This window comes from Hemiscyllium ocellatum, chromosome 2, assembly GCF_020745735.1.
Source record: "Hemiscyllium ocellatum isolate sHemOce1 chromosome 2, sHemOce1.pat.X.cur, whole genome shotgun sequence".
Taxonomy (NCBI): domain Eukaryota; kingdom Metazoa; phylum Chordata; class Chondrichthyes; order Orectolobiformes; family Hemiscylliidae; genus Hemiscyllium; species Hemiscyllium ocellatum.
In genome coordinates this window covers 81,511,538-81,536,195 of record NC_083402.1, presented here as the reverse complement: position 1 = coordinate 81,536,195, position 24,658 = coordinate 81,511,538, and the positions used below count along the sequence as shown (strand labels likewise).

At 40.7% G+C, this 24,658-nt stretch overlaps 1 protein-coding gene across 1 annotated transcript; it reads left to right on the top strand.

Moving 5' to 3' along the window:
• The first annotated feature begins 160 nt into the window (after positions 1 to 160).
• rfk (riboflavin kinase) lies at positions 161 to 19,955 on the top strand. Its single transcript, XM_060837864.1, has 4 exons — positions 161 to 501; positions 8,675 to 8,826; positions 10,812 to 10,914; positions 16,901 to 19,955. The coding sequence occupies exons 1-4, from the start codon at positions 420 to 422 to the stop codon at positions 17,029 to 17,031; spliced, it is 468 nt and encodes a 155-aa protein (XP_060693847.1). The 5' UTR covers positions 161 to 419; the 3' UTR covers positions 17,032 to 19,955.
• The last annotated feature ends 4,703 nt before the right edge of the window (positions 19,956 to 24,658 follow it).

Genomic DNA, 24,658 nt, shown 5'->3' with positions numbered 1-24,658 from the left:
CAGACATCAGGCGGCACTGCCGCATAGGTCCTCCAGGCCTCAGGTGGCGCTGCCATACTAGTCCTCCAGACATCAGGTGGCACTGCCGTGTAGGTCCTCCAAGCCTCAGGTGGCGCTGCCATACTATTTCCTCCACACAGCAGGTGGCGCTGCCGTGTAGGTCCTCCAGGCAGCAGGTGGTGATGCCGGACTGGGAGGATCAGTTGGCCTCAGTGTCCAAGAGGGCGGAGAAGGAAGCGTTCCCAGAAATAAAAAGAAATTGACGTAACGGGTTTTCTTGAAACGCCGGTTCCTGTGAGCGAGGATTAGATCCTGTGGGGTTTTAGTGGCGGTGAACCGGGAGGGAGGCGGCTCTATCAGTTTAAATAAAGCGTTCTGTTGCCGGTGGGCCTGGCTCGGAGAGCGGCTGAGCCGCGGCCATGAGGAGTTTGCCGTATTTCTGCCGCGGGGAGGTCGTGAGAGGATTCGGCCGAGGCAGCAAGGAGCTGGGGATCCGCACAGGTAAAGGCAGGCACACGGGGGAATCCGGCACGGGTTTTCCCGTTGGTCAGGCAGTTTTTCTGGTACATTCTCGCCGGGTCAGTGTCCACCGAGTGGCGGCTCCTCAGGCCGAGACCCTTTCCTGTAAATCCACTCAGTGTTCCTTCTCTGTTCACAGAGCCTCTCCCTGGATTGCATCACAGCAGTTTAATATTACACAAAACGCGTCGCATGTGCTGGTTTTACTAGATTCTTTATTGAAGGTTTAGGCAAAAATTTAATGCATGCGCGTGGTCTCAAGAAAATGATGATTTGCTAAACAATTGTACTCTGGCACATACACACTGTTTGCAGACTTTGATTCATAGACCTTGTACAGCAGGAAACAGACCCTTCGGTCTGTTTTTTTTCATCTTTAGATCTCCCTAACCCCACATTTCGTCCTGAAGAAGGATTATACCCAAAACGTTGATTTCTCCACCTCCTGTGTTCTTCCAGTCTCCTTCCTGTTCGTCTCCTTCGATGCTGACCAGATATTCTAAATTAATCTAGTCCCGTTTGCCAGCATTTGGCCCATATCCCTCTTAAAAACTCTCCTATTCGTATGCCCATCTGGATGCCTTTTAAATCTTCTATCAGACTGCACCACTTCCTGCGGCAGTTTATTCCATAAGCACACCACCTTGGTGAAAATATTGCCCCGCTGGTCCTTTGTAAATCTTGCCCCGTCACCTTAAACCTATGCCCTCTCATTCTGCTATTCAGAGAAAAAGACCTTGGCTATTCGCACTAACCATGTCCCTTTATGATCTTTTGAACTTCTATAAGGTCATCTCTCACCTCTGCTCAAAAAGAAGTAGCCTCAGTCTATTCAGAGTCCCTGGAGTCCCTATAACTCAATTGAAAATGTGTTGCTGGTTAAAGCACAGCAGGTGGATGCTGCCTGACCTGCTGTGCTTTAACCAGCAGCACATTTTCAACTGTGATCTCCAGCATCTGCAGACCTCATTTTTTTTCCCTATAACTCAAACCCTCTGAACTCTGGCAACATCCTTGTAAATCTTTTCTGAACCCTTTCAAGTTTAGCATCTTTCCTATAACAAGGAGACCAGAATTGAACACCGCATAGTATTCCAAAAGTTGCCTATGTCCTGTACAGTTGCAACATGACATCCCAACTCTTATACTCAATACACTCACCAATTGGCTGTTCTTTTGTCTCTCCATATTCCTGTGTTCCTTCCTAGGGAATTGTTGTGGAGAGTGCTACTGCTGTGGTAATTGTTGCAAATCCAATACCCTTGAAGGTGAATGATGGACCTCTAGTTAATGTGTACCCTATACGTTTGGTGACATGACATCTTTATCTGTATACAGTGAAGGGGCAGCTTCTCAAGTTGTACTTGTATAACTGTTCACATTCAATTGGTATGATGAGATTGAAAGTATTATTACACTATCACCCAGTCCAAGCATACTCAGCTGTCTCATAAATGACCTCTTGATCAGGTCAGAAATAGACATGTTCACTGATTGCACAATATTCAACACAATCCCTCTGATACTGAAGCAGCTTGTGACTATATGTGAAAGGCCTGAACAATGTTCAGTCTTGGGCTGATAAGTGGCAAGTAACATTTCTGCCACATAAATTTTCCTTGCATAGACCACAGGACAACTTTGAGTTTGCAGGTTAACTTTGTTCATTGAAATAGCCTCTGTCTTAGACTGAACAAAATTCTTCTGTCTGATATTTTGTCCTGACCCTGTCCCACATCTGTCCAATGCAGAAAGTCATCAACCTTTATATGCGTACACTGTTTACTTACTATAAGCAAATCTTTTGCCCTAAGACTTTCTAATATCCTATCTCTGGGAATCTGTTTAAAACTCTCTAGTCTGCTCCCAAGATTGGTACAGACTGTGGGGACTCCTGTTGTAACCCCTTTCTGTGAAATTTACATTTAATTCACACTACAATTGTCACCTCATTTAAGACTTTGAATATTCCCTCTTTCTATCACCACATGATGGCAATAGTGTGTGTCATGATCTCTACCTCCAAGAATGACAAAAGCAACATGTAAATGATAACATCACCTTCATGTTCTGTTGCAAGCCCTACGTCGTTCTGTTCGTTGCTTTTGCTGTGGGTTAAATCCCTCCTTAACAGCACTGGGTGTACCCAAGCCACAAAGACTGTAGCAGTTCATGGAGGAAGCTCACAGCATCATCTCGAGGACAGTTAGGGATAGAAGATAAATACTGGCTTAGCCAGCAACACATTCTCCCTGTGAATGAATGGAAAATCCTAAGTGGACTCAGTCATAGAGATGTACAGCACGGAAACAAACCCTTCGGTTCATCCTGTCCATGCCGACCAGATATCCCAACCCAATTTAGTCCTACCTACCTGCACTTGGCCCATATCCCTCCAAACCTTTCCTGTTCATATATTCATCTAGATGCCTTTTAGATGTTGCAATTGTACCAGCCTCCACCACATCCTCTGGCAGCTCAATCCAAACACGTACCACCGTCTGTATGAAAAGGTTGCCCCTTAGGTCTCTTTTACATCTTTTCCCTCTCATCCTAAACCTATGCCCTTTAGTTCTGGATTCCCAGAAAACACTTTGTCTATTTATCCTATCCATGCCCCTCATAATTTTGTAAACCTCTAGAAGTTCACCCCTCAGCCTCCGACACTCCAGGGAAAATGGCCCCACCTGTTCAGCCTCTCCTTTTAGCTCAAATCCTCCAACCCTGGCAACATCCTTTTTTAAATCTCCCTGAACCCTTTCAAGTTTCACAACATCTTTCCGATAGGAAGGAGATCAGAATTGCACACAATATTCCAAAAGTTTCCCAACCAGTATCTTGTACGGCCACAACATGTGCTTCTAACTCCTATACTCAATGCACTGACCAATAAATACACCAAGCACTACCTTCACTAACCTGTCTACCTGCGACTCCACTTTCAAGGAACCTGCACTCCAAGTTCTTCGTTCAACAACACTCCCCAGGAACTTGCCATTAAGCGTGTAAGCCAGCCCTGATTTGCCTTTGCAAAATGCAGTACCTCACATTAATCGAAATTAAACTCCACCTGCCACTCCTTATCCCATTGGCCCACCTATTCAAGATCACTTCTCGTACTCTTCTTTGTTGTCCACTACATTTCCAATTTTGGTGTCATCTGCAAACTTACTAACCATGCCTCCTTTGTTCACATCCAAATTATTTATATAAATGATTGAAAGCAATGAACACAGCACCAGTCCTCATGGCACACCACTGGTCACAGGCTTCCAGTCTGAAAAACAACTCTCCATCACCCTCTGTCTTCTACCTTCAAGCCAATTCTATATTAAAATGGCTAGTTCTCCCTGTATCCCATGTGATTTAACCTTGCTAACCAGTCTACCATGGGGAACATTGTCAAATGTCTTACTGAAGTCAATATAGATTACATCCACCACTGCCCTTACCAATCCTCTTTGTTATTTCTTCAAAAAACCTCAATCAAGTTCGTGAATTAGATTTCCTGCTCAGAGCTACGTTGACTCTCCTTAATCAATCCTTGCCTTTCCAAACACGTGAAGCCAGCTGAGAGGTTTTGTGATTCAGTGTGACATGCAATTTTAACTCCAGGGTGGCCGGAAGAAGCAGCAAAAATAAAAGTAATCAGGAATATCAGACAATAAACTGGCTTCTGTTTAAAGTGTGAGAGAATTTCCAGCAGATGTTACAGCATCAACCAGAATCTCTGAGCCTGAATGAATGGGTTTCAGATCCTTGCTCTGTTTGGTTGATGTGTCAAATGGATTATTTAAGTAGTTTTATAGTCTTTCAATGTCTGTTTGGAATACCATAATGACCAATGTTCTTTCAGGCATTCAACATGTTCATTGATGATCGTTGACATCAGCTAATCTACCTCCGAGCTGATGGTGACAAGAGAATCGGTTCCTCCAAAGGTGAGGCAGTCTGCACCAAGCTTCATTCGTGGTCACCGATTCACGAGCAACTCTTCAGCTGGTTGAGCTTCGACATTCATTACAAGCATTGCAATGGCTGATGTATTCCTGAATGTTGCTGCTGACATTTGACGAGTGGAGAACTTTCTTGCCTTTCTCATATGAGACTTAATTCCCTACTGGCATACGTTGATATGCATCCATGTTTGTTTACTCATCATCTTAGATAATTTCTCTCGTTTCTTTGTACGAGATACCATTTTGAGCAATCACCTCATCACTATAGTGCTTCTATTGTTGCGTTCATGATGCTTTCACGTTATCTTTTATAACTACTTCCTGCAGAATTTGGAAAGCTGCATTTTGCAGAGTTTGCTTGATCTGTGAAGATGCTTGCCATTTAGATTTATTATCTCTTCTGAGTCTTTTTCCAGAGCATATCCTGTTGCTTTTTGTCAAATCTGGCAGATTTCTCTCATTGGACTAGAATCTTGAACTTTCTTTGCTGGGAATGCAACTCTCTGGCTTGTTGGCAATGTATATTTACATCACTTCCATGTGATGTCTAAGAAATGAAGTCCTGTTCTTTGTCAGAATAAGGGACCAATTACTGCATTTTTGGGTCACCATTTTGAGCCACCTCCCAGGTCTGCAAAGCTCATGATTTTGCACCAATGTCCATCTGCCACATCATATTCACTTGATGCTCTCCTTTTGCAGTCATTCTGCTTTAACTGAGGTTAGAGGGGTGAACTGTTTCCTGGTCCCAGTCCTCCCAATGAACATATCAAATAGCAAAAGCAATCAAGACAGATCCCACTGATTTCCATGCTAAATCCCTGAGACTTTAATTACATGATGGATCATCAATCTTATTAAAACTTTACAAGAGAATCCATGCCTTGTTTTAGAAGACAAAGCTTCTAAAGGCACTGGTTAATGGACTGCTAAAACAACTGCTCACACCTTGGTAGTTCCCTATCTTTTCTTGGGACTGTGCTACCTATTCTGGAAACTATTCTTATTTATGGATATAGTTCCAGCTTGTCCACATTCACCTTGACTAATCTGGAATTCTGAATTTTAATCTTGTTCTGGTGCACCAAGAAAATAGTGTAATGGGCTTCTTTAACCTCCATGCTCGGTTAAGCTCTTAATGGCTGATAAGCTTTTTTCAAGGGCCCACAGTTCCTTGGGATCCAATCCCAACATTTGGCTGCATCTACCAGCTTCCAGGACATTTTAGACAGGATCTGGGACTTATTGGAGCCAGTCACACTCAACTACCTTCTCAGTGGCATAGCTAAGAGCAACTCCGTTTATTACATGGTACCTTCATCTATTATTGTCTTTTTCCTGCATTTTAAAGAAATGATAACCCAGAATTGGACATGACACTTAAAAGATTTATGTTAGTTTCAAATATCCAGAAAGAAATTATTCTCCATTAAAAATGAATTGCAAAGAAAAGCTAAAGAGCTTAGATGCTAAAAGAATTATCCATGTAGGTTTCTCCATGGCTTTGTTCATATTTTCAAAACATCTCATTGGTGTGTGTGGGCATATTTAAGACTTGCCTATTATAAAACTAGAGGATGTTGTCACTTTAAAAACTCTGCCATATGTCCATCCATTTATCCACTTCATCATATTAACTAACTTTTTTTTGTTTTCAGCAGTGTAAGAATGTTTATTTGAAAGAATGGCATTAACCATTTTTAGTATTTTCTTCCTAAGTATCCCAAAAGGTATTAATTTTGCAGCATTTAATTTTTGTTTTGGTTTTTGCCAAATCTCATGCAGCTTTCAACAAATTTTGGGATTATTTTCAATGTTGTAAAAGCCCCATTTTAAATAGCTACAGGACTTTGGCAGTCACAAATCCAACCACAACTATTTTCCAACAAAGTGTGGGACCAACTGCTGTAACAGTTCTGCTTTAACATAGAACATTGAAAAATACAGCGCAGCACAGGCCCTTCGGCCCTCGATGTTGCGCCGACCAAAGTCTACCTAACCTACACTAGCCCAATAATCTCCATATGCTTATCCAATGCCCGCTTAAATGACCATAAAGAGGGAGAGTTCACCACTGCTACTGGCAGGGCATTCCATGAACTCACAATGTGCTGAGTAAAGAATCTACCCCTAACATCTGTCCTATACCTACCACCCCTTAATTTAAAGCTGTGTCCCCTAGTAACAGCTGACTCCATTAACAGAAAAAGGTTCTCAGTGTCCACCCTATCTAAACCCCTAATCATCTTGTACACCTCCTATCAAATCTCCCCTAAACCTTGTTTTTTCCAATGAGAACAGCCCCAAGTGCCTCAGCCTTTCCTCATACGATCTTCCTACCATGCCAGGCAACATCCTGGTAAACCTCCTCTGCACTCGTTCCAATGCCTCCACATCCTTCCTATAGTATGGCGACCAAACTGCACACAGTACTCCAGATGAGGCCGCACCAGAGTCTTATACAATTGCAACATGACCTCAGGACTCTGGAACTCAATTCCTCTACCAATAAAGCCCAGTACACCATATGCCTTCTTCACAGCACTATTTACCTGGGTGGCAACTTTCAGAGAACTGTGTACATGGACACCAAGATCCCTCTGCTCATCCACACTACCAAGTAGCCTACCATTAGCCCAGTAATCCATCTTCTTGTTACTCCTACCAAAGTGAATGACTTCACACTTAGCTACATTGAACTCCATTTGCCACCTTTCTGCCCAGCTCTGCAACTTATCTATATCCCGCTGTAACCTGCCACATCCTTCTTCGCTGTCCACAACTCCACCGACTTTCGTGTCATCCGCAAACTTGCTAACCCAGCTTTCAAGCCCCTCCTCTAGATCATTTATAAAGATGACAAACAGCAATGGTCCCAAAACAGACCCTTGTGGAACACTGCTAGTAACTGCACTCCAAGATGAACCTATTCCATCAACTACTACCCTCTGTCTCCTTCCAGCCAGCCAATTCCTAATCCAAACCTCTAATGCACCCTCAATGCCATACCTCCGTAGTTTTTGCATTAGTGTGCCCACATAGTTTCAGCTTCATAGCTAGCAGTTAAAATCCAAAATTGTTTCCACTTTATTAACCGACCTTGATGTGTTCTTTCTTGATCGCTAGGGTATGTTTTGCTTAACAGTACTTCTGCCATCTCAGTAGTTAAGCTCATTGAGCTGGCTAATTCCACGCAAGTGTGAAAAATTGATGCACAGTTCCTGATCTCTCAAGGCGTTGTTTTATTTTGAATTTTGAATGTCTGAGATTACCTGATGCTATTATTAAGATTCTAGAGAAGTGCAAGAGTTTTGAGATTTGTTCTCAATACATTGAGTTTAATGGTATTTAGTAAATTTTATGCCACGTTTGTAGAATTTTGTAAAATGCTAATTTGGTTTACTAAATTGTTTTGTTTATTGGTAAGTACTGGTCTGATTTACAGTCTTTCCAGAATTATAACATGATTACAACACACAAGCAGAGCTCTGGCCTGTCTTGTTTATGTTGGCTCTTAAAAGGAACATTCACCGAGTGCTACTTATCTGCCCTTTCCCCACGATCCTGCAGATTCTTCCTATTCCGATAATTATCTAATGTCTTTGCGTTCAGATTCAATATGTAATGATACTTTAGAATGTTGTTTATGTAGATTGTACCCATACAGAATGAGCCCACTTCTAAAAAGTTGACGATGCAAGCATTGCCTACTTGCTGACATGAAGTGCCATTTTGCACTTCAAATGAAAAATGAATGTAACTATTGCATAGCACAAGTGGAGATAAGATAATATTGTTTGACTGTTTAAGAATGGCCTTTGTAAAGGTTTTTTGAGTAATTCAATCTTTTTAGTTCTCGATAGGATAAATGAGTTAATGTTGTATCCTTCAAGTGCTGGTGGAAATGATGTGGATCCCAGTCCACTTTCTGATGGAATAAGTAGTGAGCCAAGTGATCATTTTGTTTAATTATATTCTGACATTTTACCTCGTATCTTTAAAGTGATACAAAAATCCTATGCTATAGGTGTCCACCTCTGATGTTTTTGTACAATTTTAGTTGCTAAGTGTAACCTTAACCTTATTGGTAAGGATAATGATTTTTCTTCAATCTTATTATATGCTCCACTAATTCTGAGTGTTCAAAAATGCGTTATAAGCATATTTAATCTTACCTATCCTTTCTGATTCCACAGCTAACTTCCCAGACAGTGTCGTAGACAACCTACCAAGTGACATTACTACTGGCATTTACTATGGCTGGGCCTGTGTTGGTAATGGTGATGTGCATAAAATGGTTATGAGCATTGGTTGGAACCCATACTATAGAAATACAAAAAAATCTATGGTAATTAACTTTTTTTTTGATAACAGAAAAGTGCTGGTTTAAAATCTTTCTTTACATTTTGTTGGAAGGTGCACACATACACATTTGCCTAACATGTGATGAACAGCTGAGGATCCTGGGATTGTATTTGTTAGAGTTTAGAAGGTTGAGGGGAGATCTAATGGAAAGGCATGGCTTCGAAAAGGTAGACACTGGGAAATTGTATCCGTCAGGCAGGGATGCTAAGACTTGTGGGCACAGCCATAGAATTAGAGGGGGTCAATTTAGAACAGAAATGAGACATTTCTTCTGCCAGAGTGTGGTGGTCCTGTGGAATTCACTGCTACAGTGCACAGTGGAGGCTGGGATGTTAAATGTCTTTTAAGCAGAGATTGACAAATTCTTAATCTCACCAGAAATTAAGGGTTACGGGGAGAGTGCAGGTAAGTAGCATTGAAATGCCAATCAGCCACGATTGAATGGCAGAGTGGACTCGATGGGCTGACTGCCTTCCAGTCCTTTATCTTTATGGTCTTATATTGGTTACAGTAGATAATGCATGTATCTGCTTGATCCCTGATTCCAAGAACTGGGGAATTCAATTGGTCAGCTGCTAGCAGGTAGTAGTTTGTATTGTTTTGTTGAATATTATTATTTTCCTTTTTTTTAATGCTGAAACAAGATACGTGCTTTATTTAACAGATTTGTTTTAATTGCTTAGTTCACATTCAGACCTGAGAGAACGTATTTCAGGAGAAGCCAGTTAAACTGTCGATCAACCCCGCACTCTTTTCCCACCCCCACCCCCAAAAATGCATAGCCCATCCTCACATTTTTTAAAAACTCATCCTGAGCTCTGAGTGATTTTTGAATAAAAGGTTCCAGCCTCCCCTGAACACAAAGCAGTTGAACTGGAAAAGAACCACAGAAGTAGTAGCATTCCATGCCCTCAAACCATAGGCTGGACTGATGTGAGCATTTATTATGTTGAGTGAAGGAAGGACAGTCTGTTCTCATCACTTGAGATTGCTGATACTTTGTTCAAGTTCATACTCTGTTCCTTTACGGTGAGGTAACTGGACAGTCCGAGTCCTGGCTGGATCACTGCTGTTGCTGCTTAAATTGCCTTTAGAACAGTTTTTATTTTTTTTTTCCTTGTTGCATTATAATCTTTTAACTAAACAACTTCTTCTACCTTCTACTCCATCAGATATTTTCCCCCCTCACTCTTTCTGCTCACTCTTTCCCTGCCTCTTATATGGAAGAAAGTTGTTACCTAACTACTTCTAGTTCTGACCAAGGATCATTGATCTGAAACAGTACATTTGTTACTCCCTGCACAGATGCTGCTTGATATGCTTAGTATTTCCAGGGATTATGCTGTTTTTTGTATTAGCCATTGTTCACCTACAATATTTAGCATTTGCAAGAAATTGAAGCAGTATTGTTTTGTCTGAGAGATGGTTAATGCATAGCAAAAGCAAGACCAGGTTTGTAGTTAAACATGAGGATGAGAATTTTAATTTTGAGGCTTTGGGAAACTGAAATCCAATAAATGTGGGTAAGGGCCGGGATGAATGAGGACTTTTAATAGTGTAATATGTAGGCAGCCTCTCATCTTAACAAGCTATGAATAGGCCTGGATACAGTGGCTAATTCAGAAATGTCTAATACTTAAGGAATAATGAAGATTGAAGACTCTGACACCACTAATAATTGAGTCAGTCCTTTCATCTCATGATCCTGGAGCTTTAAATCCATTTTGATTCTACTGAGATTATTTCAGCAATGAAATTCATGTTGTGAAATAACTTTAAATCACAGCTGAACAGCTTAAAAACTGCTAAGAAGAATGAGGTGAACGGTATTGGCTTGATCTTTTAGGAAAACTTATAATTTTGGAAAAAAATGCTTAAGATGTTCAGTACTCAGTTAAGGAATGACATAGCTTTTTGACTCCCATTACAATAATGTTTTAGACATGGCTGTCTTTCTCACTCTTTCAGGAAACGCACATTATTCATACTTACAAAGAAGATTTTTATGGGGAAATACTCAGCATAGTTATTGTTGGCTATATCCGAGCAGAGAAGTCATTTGAATCATTAGGTAAGATTTTAACTTCACCAGATATTTCAACTCTTTGTAAAATAGACATTTTACTTTCCACAACGCAAAATTGAACACTGTTGCTCACTTTTAATAGTACGTGAAGATTGGGCGCCATGTTTTGTAATCAGCAGTGAAAACGTAGCTTAAAGAATACTCCCCACATCACAAAGACCGGGTGATCTGTGTGGCATGGGATTTCAGTTTTCCATTTTCCAATTTAGATTTGATTCCAAGTTATTGCGCACAGAAGCATTGATATCAGCGAGTAAGTATCACACCTGTCACCTTGCGTACATAAGAACATTAAATAGTGACATTCGTAGGCCATAACGCGCTCAAGTCTGCTCTGCTACTTCATAAGATTGCTAATGTGATCTTTGCCTCAATTGCATTCTCCTCCTTGTTATCAAAAACATTGTGCCTCCCAAAGTTTTCTGTTACTGTTCGAAATTACTTCAACTATCGGTCCCCTGAGGAAACTGAGGAGCAAATATAATAGGGAGATTTCCAATATGTGTAAGAATAGTAGTGTTGTAATAGGGGATTTTAACTATCCAATCATAGACTGGGACTGCTAAAGTGTAAAGTGCTAGGGTGGGAAGGAATTTGTTAGATGCATTCAAGAAAATTTTCTTCATCAATATGTAAATGTACCTACTAGAGAAGATCAAGTTTTGCACTTTCTGTTGGGAAATTAGGCTGGGCAAGTGACTGAAGTGTTAATGGAGGAGCACTTTGGGACCAGTGATCATAATTCTATAGACCCTGTCTAAAAGTTAAAGTTTGAAATTGGATCACTGCCAATTTTGATGGTATTAGGAAATTTAGAAAACTGATTGGGATAGACTGTTCAAAGGTGAAGAGATGACTGGCAACTAAGAGGCTTTCAAAAGTGAGATAATGAGTTCAGATGCAGTAGGTTCTTGTCAGAGTGAAGGACAAGGCTGCTAACAAGGAACAATGGATGACTAGTGATATTGAGACTGATCAAGAAAAAGACATACGTCAGGTATAGACAGCTGAGAATGAGTGAATCCCTTGAAAGGTATAAAGAATGTATAGGCATACTTAAAGGGGAAATTGAGACTGTAGTGAGAATAGGTCCCCTTAAAGATAAACAAGGTCATCTATGTGTGGACAACAGGAGATTGAGAGAGTAAATAAAAACTTGCATCAGTATCTAGTGTGGAGAAAGACATAAGATGCTAGGGAATACAGAGCAAAATAGTGATGTCTTGAAAGTAGTCCACATTCCAGAAGAGGAGATTCAGTGATCTAAAAATATAAAGGTAGATAAATCTTCAGATCTGATCAAGTATATCCCAGGATATTGTAGGAAACTAGGAAAAATTGTGGAGCTCCCAGCAGAAATATTTTTATCATCTACAGCCATAGGTGAGATGCCAGAGGACTGAAGGGTGGCTAATCTTGCAGCCTGCCTTAAGGCACAAGTAGAAGCCTGGGAATATAGACTGGTGAGTTAGGTGTCAGTGATCAATGAGTTGTTGGAGGGGATTCTGAGATATGGAATTTACATGCATTTGGAGAGACTGATTAGGGATAGTCAGCATGGCTTTGTGTATGGGAATTGTCTCAAACTTGATTTGACTTTCCTGTGGACGATGACAAAGAAGATTTGAGGGCAGAGCATTCGCTGTGGTTTATGTGGACTTTAGCAAGGCCTTTTAACAAGGTAAACTGGTTAGTAAAGTTAGATCACATGAGATCCAGGGAGAGCCTGCCAATTGGATAGAAAAGTTGACTTGAGAATAGGAGAAAGAGTGGTAATGGAGGGTTGTTTTTCAGACTGGAGGCCTGTGACCAGCAGTGGTCCACTATTGTTTGTTGTCAGTATAAGCTATTAAGATGAGACCATAGCAAGCATGGTTAGTACATTTGTGGATGACACCAAAATTGGTGGTATAGTGAACAGTGAAGACAATTATGTAACTGGGTCATTTGGGCTGAAAAGTGACAGATGGAATTTAATTTAGATAAGTGTGAGGTGCTGCATTTTGGTCAGATAAACAAGCAAGGGCATGCCTTACATATTTAATAATAGGGCCCAGGGGCTGTTGTCAAATAGAGACCTAGGAGTTCAGTTTCATAGTTCCTTGAGAGTGGTGTCACAGGATGGTGAAGAAGGTATTTAGCATGCTTGTCTTTATTGCTCAGCAATGGGTATACGATTTGGGATGTCATGTGGTTGTATAGGACATGGGTGAGGCCACTTTTGGAGTACTGTGTACAGTTTTGGTTGCCCTGCAATAGGAAGGGTACTATTGAATTGAAAAAGGTGCAGAAAAGATTTACAATGTGTTATTGGGACTGGAGGGTTTGAATTACAAGTCATTCTTTTCTAATGGATGTTTCGTCAATTCAAGTTCACTGTAACGTGATTGACCAATTGAGGACGCTGTTTCTACAGTGCAAACTTTTAAAATATGTGTTGGCTGTAACACAATTTATAGTGCCAACTTTAAACGCTGTTTCTAAAACATGATTTTTCTGTAACGCAGGATGGCACAAGAACCCCACCATAGTGTTCTAACAGAACTGACTGTATAAGAAGAGGCTGAATAAGTTGTGACCACCTTCCTGGAGCATAGAAGGTTGAGATTTGACCTTTAGAGATGTATAAAATCATGAGGGGCTTAGGTAAGGTGAATAGCAATGGTTTTTTCTGTGGATTAGGAATGGGGAGTTCAAAACTAAACAGCATATTTGAAGATGAGAGGAAAAAGATTTGAAAGGGATAGGAGGGAAAACCTTTTCCATCCAGAGTGGTTCCTTTGTGGAATGAACTGCCAGAGGAAGTGGTAGATTAAGGTACAGCATTTAAAAGACATTTGGACAGGTACATGAATAGGAATAATTTTAGGAGGATATAGACAAAATGCAGGCAAATGGGAGTAGTTTAGTTTGGGTATTCTGATCAGCATGAACAAGTTAAACCAAAGGGTCTTTTTCCATGTTGTATGACTTGAAGAATGTTTGTATCAACCTTTTTAATGTCTTCACTGAATCAGACTCTGCAATTTGCTACGCTCTGAAAGAAAAATTCTTCCTCATTCTCATTTCCAAGACCCACTTCTGCTCTGATTTTTATCCAATTCCATTGATCTGAAAAAATGTTCCTTGTTCTAAATTATCCTTTTTTGCTTTGTCATCTAACTCGTTTTTCTTAATATTGCACCCACCACTCATTATGTAACAAAAGTATTTGTAAATGTGCCAGTTAATACTTCAACTGCTATCAGTTTATCAATTCCCATTGAAAAATCAGGTCAAGAGCCTCCGTATTGCTTATTTGAAATGTACCTTAGAATTTCTGCCTTTTTAGAGGGGCTTAAAAGATTATTTTCAGATGATGACAATTATATTGAGCCACCTCAATTATGTCCTCTACTCTTGCTAGGTGTTCAGGATTCCTGATTTGAGGACACTAGTTGGTTTTTAGGTGCATTCTCCAAAGATCTGTGCATCCTGTGAATGTCACTCTGAACCTCCATCATGCATTCCATGTAAGAGGTTGACCATTCTGGGAAGGAACTCATCCAGTCATAGCCCTGAGCAATCACGGCATACGAATTAGATGGACACCTTCGTTGAAGATTCATCCTGTCTCAGGAACACTTACATGCAGGAGCACGCCTGCTGCTACTCAAGACAGCTTTCGTCCAGAGTCTCCAAAGGTTGTGAACCTGTGGTCACCTGAGTTGAACTTGCCAATCACAGCTTCTCTCTGCAGGCAATGCCCCCTCCACCTGTGATCATCACCCTATCTATCCTGAATACAACAAAGTCTACAGATGTGTATCTGCCGGTGGGCAGTGGACAGGTAAAGTGAGACTCTGACTTATCTGAGTCATAGAGACGTATGCTGAAAATGTGTCGCTGGAAAAGCGCAGCAGGTCAGGCAGCATTCAAGGAGCAGGAGAATTGACGTTTCGGGCATGAGCCCTTCAAGATTCCTGAAGGAGGGCTCATGCCGGAAACATTGATTCTCCTGCTCCTTGGATGCTGCCTGACCTGCTGCGCTTTTTCAGCACCACATTTTCAGTTCCGATCTCCAGCACCTGCAGTCCTCACTTTCTCCTCCATAGAGACGTATGGCATGAAACCGAACCTTTGGTCCAACTTGTCCATGCTGACGATATCCTAGATAAATTTAGTTCCATTTGCCAGCATTTGGCCTATATCCCTTAAATGCTTCCTTTTCATATTCCGATCCACATGCCCTTTAAATGTTGTAATTGCACCAGCCTCTACCACTTTCTCATTCTGTGCATGTACCACTGTTCGCATGGAAAATGTTGCCCCTTAGGTCCCTTTTTAACTTTTTTTTTTCCTCTTGTCTTAAAGCTCTGCCCTCCAGTTTTGGACTCTCTTCACCCCCTCCCCCACTGCTCCAGGGAAAGGACCTTGTCTATTTTTCCTATTCATGCCCCTCATAATTTTATGAACCTCTATAAGGTCACCCCTCAGCCTCCAAAGCTCTGGGGAAAGTAGCCCCAGCCTGTTCAGCCTCTCCTTAAAGCTCAAGCCCCCAGCCCTGGCAACATTCTTAAATTTTTTCTGAACTTTTCAAGTTTCACAGCATCCTTTCTCTAACAGGGAGACCAGAGTTGCACACAGTCCTCTGAATGTGGCCTAACCAATGTCCTGTACAGCAGCAGCATGACCTCCCAACTTCTATACAGAATACACTGACCAGTAAAGGCAGGCATACCAAATGCCACCTTCACTGTCCTGTCTACATGTGACTCCGCTTCCAAGGAAGTATGAATCTGCATGCCAAGATCTTTGTTCAGCCACACTCCCCAGGACCTGACGGGATTATGCTTGCTGCTCTCAGCCCACAGGGTGAGGGAGAGAGGCTGCCTTGGGTTGAGTATCCATGCATCTGTGGAGGTATGAGAAGAGGCTATGAATGTTAGCCTGGATGAATAGAAACCGATGCATTGCTGAGAATGCCAGCTTTGCTCAATGTGCAACATATTATCAGTCAAAATGGAGTTCTGTACCCCCTTCAATGCCTGTATTGTTCTGTCATCAGCAAGAGCTCCCATATCACCAGGTTATCTCCTTTTCTACCTGCTCCATTAGGTTGATACAGTAGAAGACTGACAAATCTTCTCAATCCTCAAACTCTCATGGGCAATGTCTATGATGTTGAGGAGTCAGTGTTTGGACTAGGGTGGGCGAATGAGAAAAAACCACAAAACATATAAATTCAGTGTCTTATGGTCCTGCTCCACAGAAACCTAATGAAGGAGCAGAGTTCCAAAAGAAAGTGTTTCCAAGTAAACCTGTTGGACTATAACCCGGTGTTGTATTGTTTTTTTAAACTTTGGACATTATCTAAACAGTTAGAAAAGATGCTATTGTGTCCTATGGTCAGTGCTGTTATATCCTAAGCCATGGGAGCTGTGTTTCTTAATAATGCTGATGACAAGTTGTCACTACAGTATCTGATTTTTCAGAAGGTTTTACTTTTTATATTTTTACTAGTTTATGGTGCTAATCTGTTTTAATTTTAATTAATCTTTTACTTATAACTTTGACACTTTTTATTTCTTTAGCTTGTGAAATGTAAAATGATACTGCTATACTAATCTCTTGACACATGGATGATTACAACAAAACAAAAAAAATTACTTCGTTAGAGATATAGCTATTTCTTTTCTCCCAAACTACCAGAAGCCCCTTTTTATGGAAAATAATGTTTTGGGACTCTTCCTTCATTATTTTAATACAGAAAAAACAACTATACCTTGAAGATAAATAGAAGTGAGCATTAAATGAAATGCAGTCTTCAGTTGAGCATTTCTGTCAGGTTGTTCAAAATACAAAAAGGTAATGTTGCTCTATGCAATTTTACCCCCAGGATGGCTCTTTATTTTACATACTTCTGGTTTTAAGTCTTACTTGCTGTTTTTTGTTCATTCATGGTTGTTTTTTTATTTCCACCTTGTTTCAGATTCTCTAATTACAGCAATTCACAATGATATTTCTGAAGCAAAGGAAAAGCTAGATCTGCCAGAACACCAGTGCATGAAGGATGACAACTTCTTCAGGTCACATGAAAACAATATAATGAATGGCCATTGACCAAAGTTTGTGCAACTGTGGCCTCTTCTTATCGTGTTCCCTTTAATTTTAGGCAATTGTTAACTTAGCATAACATAACTGTGCTGAACCCTGACCAGACTTTTGTTCTAAATGTCATAGATGAACTCATGAAGAAAATAACACATTTTACAAAAATAATATTCAGATGCAGATGCCTGTTGTTTAAAATGTACTAGCTATGCAGTTGCTTTAATAACTACTGAAATCTTAAATGTCTTTTATGTGCTTTAATTTTGGCAATCTCGGTTGATAAAATGCCATAATAATGTGAGGCTAAAAGTGATAGTGTGACTGTAATAGGCGAAAGCTTACTGTGTCATATGACATCTGTCTTAGACGGGGCATAAATTCATTAATACCTCATATATAGTAGATGTTTGAGGACGTCCTATGAGAATGTTAGAAATATGTTCACTAAAAATCTATAACAGTAGATTTTAAGCCTATGTTTCTGCTACTAACATCTGTTCGAGCAATACCCTTAAACAGAATGTCCTTGCTTTCAACAAAATCTGTTAAACCTGAGATTGCATTTATATTACTGAGCCCAGCAACTTGGAGTATTTAATGATTTGAGATAACCTTGTGCGTCAGATTTCTTTTCCAATGGTACAAAAATGTTTGCAAGCAAATCTTAATCACCAGAACCTATTACGGTGCGTCTAATATCAGCCTTATTCTCTTCAATTCCTTAACTTTTTGTTTTCTGTTATCTTTCAAAACAAAACTATACTTTCTCTTCCATTTCATTGTCTTTCTAACTTTGCCTCCGTGATTTTTTTTTTAAACAGTTCTTTTGTTGGCTTCAAGCACTGCTCAAAGTTCATTGTCGCAGAGGGCAGTTGTTTGTCTATGCAAAATGAATCTCTAGTATCTGAATGCTTTACATATGTCCCTGTGGTATTACAAATCAGCAGCACAAAAATCCCAACATCTGCACAGCATTATAAAGATCACTCGTTGCTCCTCTGATTATTTGCATTAAAATTATATTTTCTGTCCTCTATATGTTGGCACTGCCAAGATTAGGCAACATAAAGAAAGCCATACCTTTTGGTAGTGTACTTAATATACATCAAAACCCAGGGGCTAAGATTTAGGGAATTTTCTGTGACCTGTAATTGACATTGAAACTTATGATTTCAGTCACTATCCTATTTAATGTGGATTGAGATAAACTGGCCTAGTATTTCTGTATTTCTTTGTCTTTGCCCATGTACCAAGAAGGAGTATTTGATTTAAAGGCATTCACATGAGGAATAACACATTTTCAGTATTAGTGAATCCCCTTCGGGTACACTCCATTTCTAAGTAACAGCTAATGCTTTTCCCATTGCAAATGCCAGAGAACTGTATCCACTCATCTGTAACTGCCGTCTGTAAGCTTTGAATGGTATAGATGTCTACACAGAATACTAATCCTGTCACTATTACAGGATAGAAAATAACAATCTATGATTTCACATTCCCTTTTGGACATCAGTTAGGCACTGGGTAGAATTGGGAATAGATTCTTGAGTGACTCCTCAATTTTCATTGATCCGTTTTACAACCAGTCATTTCTGTACACTTCTTTAGAAATCCTGATGTTTGTGTAATAGAAACCTATCTGCTATGTATTTATTTTCGTCACCTGAAAACATTTGCGTTCATGACGAAAAATATTGTAAGGAGAGGATTTACTGTTACATAAATATGCCCACATTGGCAGTATGCGCAGCATAGTACTTCGTAGAACTAATGATACTGCACAGTTATTAAATAATGTTTTATTGTAATTCTGTAGGAGAGGAATCCAATAGTGTAAAACCAATAAAAGGAGCTTCATGAAATTCCATCATAATAAATTAAATGATCTGTGCTCATAATTTTATAAGTCATTGTCCCATCTCCTTGTATTGTAGGTGCTAAAACTAAGCAAAAACTAAATAGCTCATTCTGCTTTAAACTAGAAAAAGGCATAGTCTATTCCTTTCCATTGATGGATGGGGGGGCATAAAAACATATTTTAAAAGTCTGAGTATGACAGTGCATTACACCTTAACTTGTTTTGGGTTACTTATGGTTTTAATAAAAACGCAGGAGTCTGTAAGTGATGGAGACAATTTTAATATATTTATCTGTAGAGGAAGAATTTTATTATTCTCGATATGAAGTGCTCCTTTGTTTTGCTCTTCATGTCAAACCACCATGTTTACTGCAAACAGTTATGACACTAGTACCTTTACAGCTCCATATGCATTCTCCATTTTAAAGTGAAAGGTCTCTACACTTAAGGGCTGGGAGTCCGATATGAAATAAGAATGTTTTAACCTTTAATGTCCCTATCCATTATTATGAGAAATGTAAGAAGCCATAACTAAACTGTTTATATATGTAATTTATTTAAAATCAAGACCAAATTTCATTCATGTATTTTTGTGGCAACTTGCATTATTTCTTTTTGACTGCTAAGTTGAGATTTTAATATATGGAACACATCACATTTATGTTTTCTTTTAATGTTCGGGTCTGGCTATGTGGTTTATCTTTGCAAAGCTTGCAATGTTAGAAAATTGATTTTGTTTTCAGGCTCTTTATAGGCTTGTATGGTATGGAATAAAGATCTAACTTCATTTGTCTTCTGCAAACCTGTTCAAATAATTCTATCATTGAATGCTTTTATACTTTCAAAGACTGACTGACTGGTAAGTGCTGGGAGGAAGATTCGTCCTTGCTCAAACAATGTCAATTCGCAGCTCTAGCCTTAAAGTGGAAATAGACTCGTGATAAAATCTCAGACTGAAGTGATAAAGTTAATTTTGCATGTATTATGTGAGTTGTCCAATGAACAAATTATTGTTGGCTAGCTCACTATTCTGTTGAACTATTAATGGACCAGATTTTTTTCAAAGTCAAAAACGTGTTTGTGTCGAATGTTACTTCTGCAATGAAGGAATAAGTTCTTTTAGTTTTAAAGATGGAGTATTCATCAAACTATTCTGTTGGAATAGTAATTTGTCTGGTTAAAGGGATTTCTCTTGAATTCAATGCTCTCTTGGATCATTTTAATGAATAACGTCTTGGAGAAGGTATTGACATTTCTAATCTATTGCTAAGTTGCTGTCTTTCTGTTTTAACAAAGGCAAGTTGTGGGGTGGATAGCCACTTCAGTGTATTTCCTCCAGCCACCAATTTAATCATGCAGTAGACCTTTTCTGGTCCCCTGAATGGCCTCTTGCCTGCCAACTCTGATTTCTGTTCCCTTACAATTTTTGACTTGTACTGTCGTCACTGATTCCCCTCCCTTTGCAGTCTCTGAGACAACTCTTTTTTTTCCCTCCATGCTATCTCTGAGCTCACCCTGCTATCTAAATTTCCAAAATCCTTCCCTGCCACTTTTTAGTCTCCTCTCCCACCAAAGGTATTTCCAACTTCTGACTGTAACTTTGTATTCTTAGCATTTTATTATTCTGCTTATCCCTGCTCTTTTATAATGGGCATGGAAGACCGCATTGCATGCTGATGCCACAATGCTCATGGTAACTGATGGAACTTGGCTCTTGCTCAAACAAGTTCTTAAACCTTCCTAAAATTTAATTAAGTGTAGTTGTAGTGATTCCATAATTTAAATTTCTTAGCATGTGCCCATCATCTTTAAGTTGATATGTGCAAAACATGGGGAAATCTGAATTGCATTTCCATTTGTTGCATATGTTACTTTTTTAAGAAAAGAATTGGTTTGGTACATTTTGTATTGAGGTTGCACAAGATATTAGAGAAGTAATGTAGAAATATTGTATTCAATTGTTCAGAACATTATTTTGCTGGAAAAAGACATTTTGTAAATGCTCACCATTGGGCATCCTACAACATGCATATGCTAAATGTTTTGGTTAATTTTCATATGCAACACTAATATCTGGTAGTGTTAATTCCCGAAGCCCAACATAGACATTTGTAAGCCTGGCAAAGGATTCAAATAGTTATTGTTAACAAGTGTCTCTATATTAACAACTCCACTCCCAATACCTCTCCAAACCCCTATGGCATCTTCCCATGCAATTGTGGAACGTGTAACATTTGCCTGTTTACTTCCTCCCTCCTAACTATCTGAGATCCCAGACACACCTGCCTAATGTTGCCTGAACCGATTGTATTGAATGTGGGGAGCTCTACTCAATCTAGACTTCTATTTGCTGGTCACAATGAAGTCCCCTCTACATTGGGAAGACAAAGGAGAGAACGGGCAACCACTTTGCAGAACTCTTACATTTTGTCTGCAGAAATGACCCTAAACTTCAGGTTGCCAGCCACTTCATGCACCTCCATTTTCACTTGCTAACATTTGACTCTGCCTTACTGCAATACCCCAGTAAAGCTCAGCGCATGCCCTGCAGCTTCTCAACTCAATGTAGAGTCTGACGATCTTTGGGCTTGAGCATCTTCTCCCATCTCTTTACTTCTATCCCAAACACCAGGCCCCATCACATGGATTTTTTTTTCCCTCTCTCTTCTTTTGTTTTTTTTTTATATATATATATATATTAACCCCCACACTACCGCCTAACTGCGGTAGTGCTTATTATTTTTATCCCCAGCACCCATTGTGTGTGTGTGGCTGTGAGAGACAAGGTGTACAAATCTTTATTCAACTTCCACCACCAGGCAAAGTAGAAAAACACCCGAGTGGCCTGTGACAAGCAGTGCCATCACATGGATTGTTACTACAAACAACCAATTGTCTGACACTAATGGTTCCCATTAGCAGCTATTCATTCTCCCAGGTTGACCTTTACCCATTCTTTTGTCTGCCCAACTGCTATTCTCTCTCCAGAACTCCTCGCCATCTATCCTTTATCTTTACCATGTATAACAACTTTTCTTTAGAACTGACTGTATCTAATAAGTGTCGTTGGACCTGAAACACTAACTCTGCTTTCTCTGCACAGATGCTGCCAGCCCTCTGAGTTTTTCCAGCAATTTTTAATTTTGTTTCTAAATTCCAGCTTTTTTTTTGACAAAATGCGCACTGTTCTTAATGATGTGGATACAAATTGGGACCTGAGACCTACTGTGTGCACAGCTGTGCACAAAGGCAAATTGTAAGACATTTGCTCACTTTGTCTAAGAGCAATGTCCTGTCTCCTAGTAAATCTGATGAGATCTTTCCTCCATTGTTCACTGTATTCACATATGCATGGTCTGCATAAGATGCAAAAAAATGTGGTGTGCCTTTTAATGGTACTTTTATCTGGTTGGTTCTGTATAGTTTTCTGTATTTTTCATTAAATTGCAAAGGATCCTTCTCCTTTTATGGAGACCTGTACAGGACTTGTATACTGGCATTGAATCGGGATCGCGAACAGTTACTGGGGCATGCACTAGATTAGGATCGGGAATGGTGGTGACTGGGACTGGCACTAAATCAGTATGGGCCACCGGGTTAGGATCGAGACTGATTCCTCCAATCCCCCTTTAAAAACAGGTGGAACCAGTAGACATTGTTCTGAGCTCTGCCTGCCTTTTAATGTAGTTTATATGATACCATCTAGTCTTTTTAGAGGCAGTCTTTTATACACTGGCTTGCCTTCTCTAGAATAGAGTCCAGAGTATTTGTGGGGGGGGGGACTGAAATGTGTGGTTGGAAAACCTGGGGCATTACCTATTGTCCTACCTTGTACGTGTACCCTGTCTCATTTGCTTTGCCATCAAAGTAGGCTGCACTTCATTTCCTTTCTGCCCTGGTTTAATGGCGGCTGTCATCTGCACAGTACGTACATTTTGTAGCAGTGTTTTCACTACCTGTTCATAGATGAAGGCTGATTTCTGGCTCCGATAGAGCTCATTTTAACAGCAGTTCAGTTCCTTTCATAGAGCATCCAACCATTAGGCTATGTGCATGAATCCATACCAACATCAGGTGAACAGATGGGATATGGTGCTATCTAAGTGGAATTATTTTGCTGGATGGTCTTCCTAATTATACCTTTTTATGGTATGGTTCATTCTCTCCACGCTCCCATTTGAATGGAGGTGGTCTGCAATGTGGAGTTCTTAGTTTATCCCACATAGGGACATGTTGCATTAGCTGAGTGGTGAAATGGGACTTCTGAACCGATTGTATTGAATGTGGGGAGCTCCCACCTAGTCAATACGTGTTACAATATAATCTGCGCTGAGTGTCCAGATTAGAATTGTGCTGGAAAAGCACAGCAGGTCAGACAACATCAGAGGATCAGGAAAAATCAATGTTTTGGGCAAAAGCCCTTCATCAGGAATCAGGCTGGGAACCTCTGGGGTGGAGAGATTAAATGGGAGGGGGATGGGATTGGGACGAAGATAGCTAAGGGTGCAATAGGTGGATGAAGGTGATAGTCCGAGAGGAGGGTGGAGTGGATAGGTAGGAAGGACAGATCATGAGGATGGTGCTGAGCTGACAGGTTGGAACTGTGGTAAGGTGGGGGGGAGGGGAAATGAGGAAACTGATGGTGTCCACATTGATGCCCTGGGGTTGAAGAGTTCCGAGGCGGAAGATGAGGCGTTCTTCCTCTAGGCGTGTGATGGGTGGAGGAGGCCAAGGACCTCCATGTCTTCGGCAGAGTGGAACAAGGAGTTGAAATATTCGACCACGGGGCACTGGAGTTAATTGGGGCGGCTGTCCTGGAGATGTTCTCTAAAGTGCTGTACGAGAAGGTGTCTAGTCTCGATGTAAAGGAGACCGCATCGGGAGCAACAGATACAATAAATGATAGTTGTGGATGTGCAGGTGAAACTTTGGATGTGGAAGGCTCCTTTGGGGACTCGGAGGGGGAGGGGAACGTGTGGTTTTGCGATTCCTGCGGTGGCAGGGGAAGATGCCAGCAAGGGACGGTGGGTTGGGAGTGAGTAGACCTGACCAGGTAGTCATGGAGGGAATGGTCTTTTAAGGTTGGGGAGGGAAATATATCCCTAGTGGTGGAATCCTTTTTTAGGTGGTGGAAATGGCGGATGATGTGGTTTATGTGGAGGTTGGTGGGGTGCAAGGGGAGGGGTTCTATCCTTGTTGCGGTTGGAGGGGTGGAGTTCGTGGGACATGGATGAGATGCGTTTGATGGCATCTTCAACCACGTGGGAGGGGAAATTACGGCCTTTAAAGAAGGAGGTCATCTGGTGTGTTCTGTGGCAGAACTGGTCCTCTTGGGAGCAGATAGGGCGGAGGCAGAGGACTTGGGAATACAGGATAGCATTTTTGCAGGAGATAGGGTGAGAAGAGGTGTAATCCAGGTAGCTGTGGGAGTCGGTGGGTTTGTAAAAAAAAAAAGTCAGTGTTGAGTCGGTTGACATTGGAGATGGAGAGCCCCAGGAAGAGGAGGGAAGTTTCAGATGGTCCAGGTGAATTTAAGGTCGGGGCAGAATGTGTTGGTGAAGTTGATGAACTGTTTGGTGCCGATACAGTCATCAAAGTAGCGGAAGAAGTGAGTGGTGCCGGTGTAACTAGACGTCCTGGGCCTCCTCCACTGCCACTCTGTCAGCGCCTGACACTTGGAGGAAGACTGTCTAATCCTCTGCCTCAGCAAACTTCAGCCCTAGAGCATCAATGTGGACTTCACCAGTGTCTTCATTTCCTCCTTTTCCCCCCCATCTA

Bases quoted from the DNA above. Each gene is read 5' to 3' on its own strand.
- rfk (XM_060837864.1), top strand. From the start codon at position 420: ATGAGGAGTTTGCCGTATTTCTGCCGCGGGGAGGTCGTGAGAGGATTC. The intron at 8,827-10,811 runs GTAATTAACTTT...TCACTCTTTCAG, and splicing joins GAAATACAAAAAAATCTATG to GAAACGCACATTATTCATAC. The intron at 10,915-16,900 runs GTAAGATTTTAA...ACCTTGTTTCAG, and splicing joins GAAGTCATTTGAATCATTAG to ATTCTCTAATTACAGCAATT.